Source organism: Acipenser ruthenus, chromosome 37 (assembly GCF_902713425.1).
Source record: "Acipenser ruthenus chromosome 37, fAciRut3.2 maternal haplotype, whole genome shotgun sequence".
In the NCBI taxonomy this organism is placed as follows: domain Eukaryota; kingdom Metazoa; phylum Chordata; class Actinopteri; order Acipenseriformes; family Acipenseridae; genus Acipenser; species Acipenser ruthenus.
The window spans coordinates 940,802-949,471 of record NC_081225.1 but is presented as its reverse complement, the minus strand read 5'-3'; the positions used below and the strand labels follow the sequence as shown (position 1 = coordinate 949,471).

General features: G+C 42.3%; 1 protein-coding gene across 1 annotated transcript in view; it reads left to right on the top strand.

Moving 5' to 3' along the window:
- LOC131706852 (macrophage mannose receptor 1-like) overlaps positions 1–7,058 on the top strand; it is an 18,429-nt gene extending 11,371 nt beyond the window's left edge. Inside the window, exons 9-15 of the mRNA XM_059008719.1 lie at positions 735–1,076; positions 1,943–1,981; positions 2,264–2,281; positions 2,807–2,911; positions 3,357–3,449; positions 4,338–4,425; positions 5,053–7,058. Coding sequence (XP_058864702.1) covers positions 735–1,076; positions 1,943–1,981; positions 2,264–2,281; positions 2,807–2,911; positions 3,357–3,449; positions 4,338–4,390 — 650 coding nt within the window. The 3' untranslated portion in view covers positions 4,391–4,425; positions 5,053–7,058. The remainder of the gene's footprint in view (positions 1–734; positions 1,077–1,942; positions 1,982–2,263; positions 2,282–2,806; positions 2,912–3,356; positions 3,450–4,337; positions 4,426–5,052) is intronic.
- Positions 7,059–8,670: the final 1,612 nt, after the last annotated feature.

Sequence of the window (8,670 nt, the reverse complement as noted above, 5' to 3'; positions counted from 1 at the left end):
AATAAAAATGTGCATTATAAATATCATATGGGAGATACTGAAATTGAAGAAGGAATCTATGAAAAAGACCTAGGAGTTTATGTTGACTCGGAAATGTCTTCATCTAGACAATGTGGGGAAGCTATAAAAAAGGCCAACAAGATGTATGGATATATTGTGAGACGTGTTGAATTTAAATCAAGGGAAGTAATGTTAAAACTCTACAATGCATTAGTAAGACCTCACCTAGAATATTGTGTTCAGTTCTGGTCACCTCGTTACAAAAAGAATATTGCTGCTTAGAAAGAGTGCAAAGAAGAGCGACCAGAATTATCCCGGGTTTAAAAGGCATGTCGTATGCAGACAGGCTAAAAGAATTGAATCTGTTCAGTCTTGAACAAAGAAGACTACGCAGCGATCTGATTCAAGCATTCAAAATTCTAAAAGGTATAGACAATGTCGACCCAGGGGACTTTTTCGACATGAAAAAAGAAACCAGGGGTCACAATGGAGATTAGATAAAGGGGCATTCAGAACAGAAAATAGGAGGCACTTTTTTACACAGAGAATTGTGAGGGTCTGGAACCAACTCCCCAGTAATGTTGTTGAAGCCGACACCCTGGGATCCTTCAAGAAGCTGCTTGATGAGATTCTGGGATCAATAAGCTACTAACAACCAAACGAGCAAGATGGGCCGAATGGCCTCCTCTCGTTTGTAAACTTTCTTATGTTCTTATGTTCTTTTTGTTTTTTAGAAACCACTACCCCAGCAGTCTCTAGCAGACTTTCCTTCGTCGAACTGAACTATACTTGGGGCGGGGCTAGACAGCACTGCAAAAGCAACAACCTGGACCTTGCAGAACTTCCCCCCGCAGTCACAGATCCCAAAATGAAATGGACGAAGGCTTGGATCGGACTGAGCCGTCCCTCAGACTCGCTGGACTGGCTGTGGGTCAGCGGGCAGACAGCTAACATCACACAAGCCGGGCTCTCAAAAGACACAGATTATTACCCAGACTGCATGGTCCTCACCAGCCTAGGAAAGTGGGAAAAAACAACGTGTGCACAGCAGAATTACTTCATCTGTATGGACAACGGTAAAGTAGACACGAGAAAAAAAACTACTTCCAAACGCGTGCTCGGAATGCGAGAAACTGCTGGACCAAGCATCATGATAGTTCCGTAATGGAAAGAAAGAAAGAAAGAAAGAAAGAAAGAAAGAAAGAAAGAAAGAAAGAAAGAAAGAAAGAAAGATAATTTTTGAGTTATGTTTTTAACTTCCTTAATTACAATACATTATAAATAAAACTACAAAATAGAATATGTGTATATATATATACTGTATATAGATATAGATATAGCTATAATAGATAGATAGATAGATAGATAGATAGATAGATAGATAGATAGATAGATAGATAGATAGATTGATAGATTGATAGATACAGATAGATATACAGCCGTGTGCAGATGTATCAGAACACCTCCCGATCTGCCATCGATATCCTTCATATACCCGCCTGCATGCAAACCTCTGGGTGTGAGAATTTCAATCTCCGCTCAGTAATCAGTGATATAGAAACACACTCGTGTGTGAAAATGTCAGACCGCTTTGTGCTTTAATCAGGCGTCTTAAACAACTTCTAAAAAGTCTCCTGCGTTTTACCGTGTGTGGCTCTGTGTTCCTTTGCTCGTGACTATTTTAAATGAATCGCACGTGTGGTCTGTTAAAATCATCCATTAAATGAGACAATCGCTCACTTGCCTGTTTTGGAGTTTCATCTCCAGCGGTTTGATTTCAGACGCACAGCAAATCAGAACTACAGAAGCGATGGGGTGTCCTAATACACGGGCACGCTGCTGTGTAGATGTATAAATGAATGTATTCAATAGCTGTCAGGTTGACTGGTATATCATACTGCAGTGGACACAAGAATCTGACCACGTCTCTCTCCTCCCCCAGCGAAACCAAAATCCAAGAGCACTGTGGGACCATTTTTGGGTGAGTTGGTGTTTTGATCTGCATTAACATTAACCCTCTAGCGCCACCTAGCCCCCCCCCCCCCCAGACTGGAACCCAGGCCTCCAGAGGAAGCTGAAAGGCTGGTCTAGTGCAGTAACATTAACCCACTAGCGCCACCTAGCCCCCAGACTGGAACCCAGACCTCCAGAGGAAGCTGAAAGGCTGGTTTAGTGCAGTAACATGAACCCTCTAGCGCCACCTACCCACGCACTGCGCTATAGACACCCTTTAACTAACCCAGTCTCTTCTTTCCTCAAACAGGTCCTTCCACTTTGACTGGTAAGTATATAACAATATATAAGTTTCTCAGTTCTTAAAGTTTGTACGGAATTTGGGAGGGGGGAGGGGGGATGGGGGGGGGGAGAGTTATTCAGTTTTCTAACTCCGTGCTTTTTGGAACAAACTTGATGAAGAACTGAAACGTACTGTCTTGATCTGTTTTAATTGTTTTCCACTTTCAAACAGTTGGAGATTCCAAGTTAATTTCATAAGTAACCTGAAAATCGGCAACTTTTTAGCAGCCGAGAACAATTAAAAAGGTCTAATTAAGCTCATTATTAGTTCAATTAAGGGTTTGCTGAAGTCAAATGGTTGTGCTCATTTGTATTTTTTTAAATGTTTTATTTTTTATATGTCACCTTCTTCTCCCTCGAAAAATAAGACTCAAATCTCAACGGGACTTTCCTGGTGAAATAAAATAACGAAAGAAAAATGATGACTCATATCGTACCGCGATTGGTATTGGAACGCTAGTGTTACCTCACAATGGGGCGGAGTTCTGACCCAGTCTTTTTAATCTCGCAGGCCAGAACCGCAGCAGTGCCTCTGTGGGAAGAGTCACAGCAGATCCCAAACTAAGTCAAACTAAACAAGGGAACTGGAACACAACTCGGAATGGGAATGCAGGAGGTGAGCTGGGGATGGGTCAGTCTGATCCACAGTTACTTCAAAAGGAAACCTGTGACTTAATAATAACTCAGCAGTGTGGAGTAGTGGTTAGGGCTCTGGACTCTTGACCGGAGGGTCGTGGGTTCAATCCCAGGGGGGAGGACACTGCTGCTGTACCCTTGAGCAAGGTACTTTACCTAGATTGCTCCAGTATAAATGGGTAACTGTATGTAAAAATAATGATATCTTGTAATAAGTGTAAGTCGCCCTGGATAAGGGCGTCTGCTAACAAATAAAAATAATAACTCACCCAGCCCCCTAGATTTGAACCCAGGCCCTGGAGGAAGCTGAAAGGCTGGTCTAGTGTTTTAACATTAACCCGCTAGCGCCACCTAGCCCCCCAGATTGGAACCCAGACCTCCAGAGGTGGAAGATTAGTGTCTCAATAATTTTTGTGTGTGTGTAGGAAAAACCGTGGCACCGAACCAAAACATGACTGCAAACATCACCGTCCTTAACTTGCTCAGCAAGGCTACCTGCGTGGTCTCACCTGTCACAGGTAAGTAACACACCTGTGTGTCCGATCACAAAGCTGGCTTACTACTCTCCTGTGTGCATGGCGACCCTCGAGCCCAGCTATTCACAACTTTTATCCTCCTGGCTTTAAACTGGTCCTAATATAAAACTGTGAGGACGTACAGACCACCTTCTTAAAAGCTATTTCATTCAAAGTGTCATTAACTTAGGAGAGAGAGAGAGAGAGAGAGAGAGAGAGAGAGAGAGAGAGAGAGAATACAGAGGCACACAGAGACACAGAGGAACACAGACACACAGAGAGAGAGACAAGAACACAGAGACAGAGAGAGAGAGAGAATACAGAGAGATAGAGAGAGAGAATACAGAGAGAGAGAGAGAGGAACACAGACACACAGAGAGAGAGACAAGAACACAGAGAGAGAGAGAGAGAGAGAGAGAGACAGGCACACAGACGCACAGAGAGAGACAGGCACACAGAGAGAGAGATAGAGACACACAGGGAGACAGGGACACACAGAGAGACGGGGACACAGACAAAAGAGACACACAGAGACAGAAAGAAATGTGTGCAAAGCTGCCTGTGCGATGCAAAGATTTGCAAAGCAGGAAGACTTTGTTAAAAACCAGCTTCCTTATCTCTCAAAATCTAACAGCGGCGGGTTGTGTAACGTTGTGATCTGGCAGTGAAACTGTGGATTAGGTCACACTCTGTGTGTGAAAGCAGGTTTTAAACAAGATGGTATTGTGGAAGATGCTTTAAAGGGAATTGCCTGTGTGTCTGTCTGTCTGTCTGTGCGTGCGAGTGTGTGTGTGTGCCTGCGTGTGTGTGTGCGTGCGTGTGCGTGCGCGTGCGTGTGTGTGTGTGTGTGTGTTATTGTATTTATTTCTTTGTTCTGTTTCTCTATTTCAGGCTTGCTAACTGTGGCTGTGGTCTTCGCGTCTTCCGTGGTCAAGTTTAGCTAAAAAAAGATTCGAACCCTCAGCACGGAGCAAAGGATGTAAGTCTTGTATTGTACTGGAACTCAATTATAATTAAGGTGCTTGCTAAAGAAGTCAGAAATAACAAGGTTTGAGAGGCTAGACTAGTGCAGTAACATGAACCCGCTAGCGCCACCTAGCCCCCCAGACTGGAACCCAGGCCTCCAGAGGAAGCTGAAAGGCTGGATTAGTGCAGTAACATGAACCCGCTAGCGCCACCTAGCCCCCCAGACTGGAACCCAGGCCTCCAGAGGAAGCTGAAAGGCTAGATTAGTGCAGTAACATGAACCCGCTAGCGCCACCTAGCACCCCAGACTGGAACCCAGGCCTCCAGATGAAGCTGAAAGGCTGGATTAGTGCAGTAACATGAACCCGCTAGCGCCACCTAGCCCCCCAGACTGGAACCCAGGCCTCCAGAGGAAGCTGAAAGGCTAGATTAGTGCAGTAACATGAACCCGCTAGCGCCACCTAGCCCCCCAGACTGGAACCCAGGCCTCCAGAGGAAGCTGAAAGGCTGGACTAGTGCAGTAGCATGAACCCGCTAGCGCCACCTGACTGTTTGAAATGGTGACACAGCAATCCCTGCTTCTTATTCTGTATAAATAACGTCTGTGTTTTTTTTGTTGTTGTTTTTGGTTTTGGACCAGACGATCGCCGGACAGCCACCGCTGCAATCAGTCTGATTTGGATTTGTTCTAATTGATTTATTGATGAATTAGATTGTCGAATGAATGAATTAAAAACCACATATACACACATTAATGACTTACTAACCATTGCAAAAGAAACTGGAGTCAAACCGGAGCCTGACTAATTTATAATGAACTGATAACGACTGAAGTCTTGAAGTAAGCACCCTGTAAATTTAATAATAATAATAATAATAATAATAATAATAATAATACACAAGATATTTGAAAAGGCTGTTTGAAATGTCCTGCACTTTTCTGTATAAGGATTTGAAATGATAATGCCATCCACACTTAGTGCATTCATATTGATAGGGTTGCTGGGTGAATCAAGCCTTTGTTCTTTATATTAGTTCAATCTTCACCCAACTTGTGCAATACCTTATTAAGCCCCTTTCTCTTAAACTTACTGAATTACATATGCATGAAAGTAATGGTAAAGGTGCACAAGTACAATATAAATACAAAATTATTGAGAACGTTTTGCACATAAGAGTCCTTTATCAGCTAAAATGCCAGAGAACGTTCTCAATACTTCTGTATTATGTTGTACTTTGTGCACCTTTTAATATTACTACAAGCTTTTAGTTTTGTTAATATTTAATATTCTAGTGTGCATTGCATTGAAATCTTATTTGAAATATATATATATATATATTAGATCATATTAAAGTTTGTTCTTGATCATTATAGATACTCATGAGTTTGTGTTGTAAGGAATTTATTTAAACTTTTAGAAAACTTATTGTTGCTAAGATATATTGAAGAGTAAGCTGTGAAGGAGATGGTGTGCATTACTTTGCCACTAGAATACAATAAAGCTAGGGTTACCATGTGGCTCCAGATTAACCGGACGCTGTGAGAGAACGGGATTTCAAAATTCCCCTTAAATTGAAATAAATGAATGTGTAAATGAACCATCCTTAGCCACAATTAATAATGGTGCTTAAATACCCGCATGCGCGTCAAATAATTGTATTATACCAAGAATGAATTGCAGCCAGTCGCTGTTTTTTAATGTGTGTTAAAATTAAATCGCCCATATTATTCTGCAAATACAATCGCATCACCATCTCGTTGCTCTATCAATAAATTAGCTATTCGTTCATTAAGATCTGATCAGAAGCAGCTGATCAGTGTGACTTGTTTGCTGCGCCCAAGCAATTCCACCACAGCAGGATTAATCTCAGCAAAGGCGGAGCTCATTTATACGTGAATTACTTTCAGTTTAGGGGGAATTTTGAAATCCCGGTCTGTCTCAAAGCGTCCGGTTAATCTGGAGCCATATGGTAACCCTAATAAAGCTGTAATCTTCCAGCACACACCTTTATAGAAGTCTCTCATAGTAAAAATGTAGTAAAGTGTAATAAAGCACTCAGAGGTGCGGTAAAGCTTATTAATAAACATGGCAAACGAGGGTAAACTCTGGTAGATGTAGAGTATATATAACTATAGGGAAAGCATAGGGGAGTGCAATATCACTGCAAAAATCCAGCAGTACATTTTTATAGAGGAGAACACACACAGATGTTTCTGTAAATACCGTCAAAACGTTACAGAAGGTTATTTCACCAATCTATACACAGTGGCGATTTTTAAAGCATTATGCAGCTCTGGGGGGAAGCCAGTAACCTGACATTTGCTGCCCCAAGATAACCTTTAAAAATGAGTGGACCTTAGAGCAAAACTACAACTTCAATTTAAAACATGATACCCAGTACTAGCTCTCCATATGCGTGGTGGATGCAATCTAAGGGTGCTGTAAAATGCTCTAAAATCCAGCTGTGGCTTATCAGGGTATGGGATGATCAGATCCCACAGTGCTAATGTTTTATTAATAATGTGTCCATTTTGGTGTATCATAATCTATTAATAACATTGTGGTGTGTGTAATGAACTGATCAGTGTACTGGAATGGCGATTTTGACATGATACTGTTCTATACATTAAATATATTCAATACATTCAAAATCTGTATTCTGTTTTGTTTGGGGGGGGGGGGGGGGGGGGGGTCCTGCTATAGTCTAATATTTTGATTTCATCACTATTGCCTGCCAAAAAAAAAATAAAGTGCTCTTCCTTCTGAGTTTGTCCACTTTTTAATAAGTTTATTAAATATAAGTATATTGAACTGAGATGTTTCAAATGTTACTGCGTTCAAAGAGTGTCTCATCAGCACAGTGTGCAGCCTCATCACCCTTATAAAAGTGAACGCACAGTGAACGCACAGACAAGCATTGTAAAGCACAGAGAGGTCTGGTAAAGCATAGGGAAGCATTGTAAAGCACAGAGAGGTCTGGTAAAGCATAGGGAAGCATTGTAAAGCACAGAGAGGTCTGGTAAAGCATAGGGAAGCATTGTAAAGCACAGAGAGGTCTGGTAAAGCATAGGGAAGCATTGTAAAGCACAGAGAGGTCTGGTAAAGCATAGGGAAGCATTGTAAAGCACAGAGAGGCCTGGTAAAGCATAGGGAAGCATTGTAAAGCACAGAGAGGTCTGGTAAAGCATAGGGAAGCATTGTAAAGCACAGAGAGGTCTGGTAAAGCATAGGGAAGCATTGTAAAGCACAGAGAGGTCTGGTAAAGCATAGGGGAGCATTGTAAAGCACAGAGAGGTCTGGTAAAGCATAGGGAAGCATTGTAAAGCACAGAGAGGTCTGGTAAAGCATAGGGAAGCATTGTAAAGCACAGAGAGGTCTGGTAAAGCATAGGGAAGCATTGTAAAGCACAGAGAGGTCTGGTAAAGCATAGGGAAGCATTGTAAAGCACAGAGAGGTCTGGTAAAGCATAGGGAAGCATTGTAAAGCACAGAGAGGCATGGTAAAGCATAGGGAAGCATTGTAAAGCACAGAGAGGTCTGGTAAAGCATAGGGAAGCATTGTAAAGCACAGAGAGGTCTGGTAAAGCATAGGGAAGCATTGTAAAGCACAGAGAGGTCTGGTAAAGCATAGGGGAGCATTGTAAAGCACAGAGAGGTCTGGTAAAGCATAGGGAAGCATTGTAAAGCACAGAGAGGTCTGGTAAAGCATAGGGAAGCATTGTAAAGCACAGAGAGGTCTGGTAAAGCATAGGGAAGCATTGTAAAGCACAGAGAGGTCTGGTAAAGCATAGGGAAGCATTGTAAAGCACAGAGAGGTCTGGTAAAGCATAGGGAAGCATTGTAAAGCACAGAGAGGTCTGGTAAAGCATAGGGAAGCATTGTAAAGCACAGAGAGGTCTGGTAAAGCATAGGGAAGCATTGTAAAGCACAGAGAGGTCTGGTAAAGCATAGGGAAGCATTGTAAAGCACAGAGAGGTCTGGTAAAGCATAGGGAAGCATTGTAAAGCACAGAGAGGTCTGGTAAAGCATAGGGAAGCATTGTAAAGCACAGAGAGGTCTGGTAAAGCATAGGGAAGCATTGTAAAGCACAGAGAGGTATGGTAAAGCATAGGGAAGCATTGTAAAGCACAGAGAGGTCTGGTAAAGCATAGGGAAGCATTGTAAAGCACAGAGAGGGATGGTAAAGCACAGGGAAGCATTGTAAAGCAGTGTGTTAGCCTTTTTATATCCTTCCCCACGCTGCTTTTAATAGCTTTC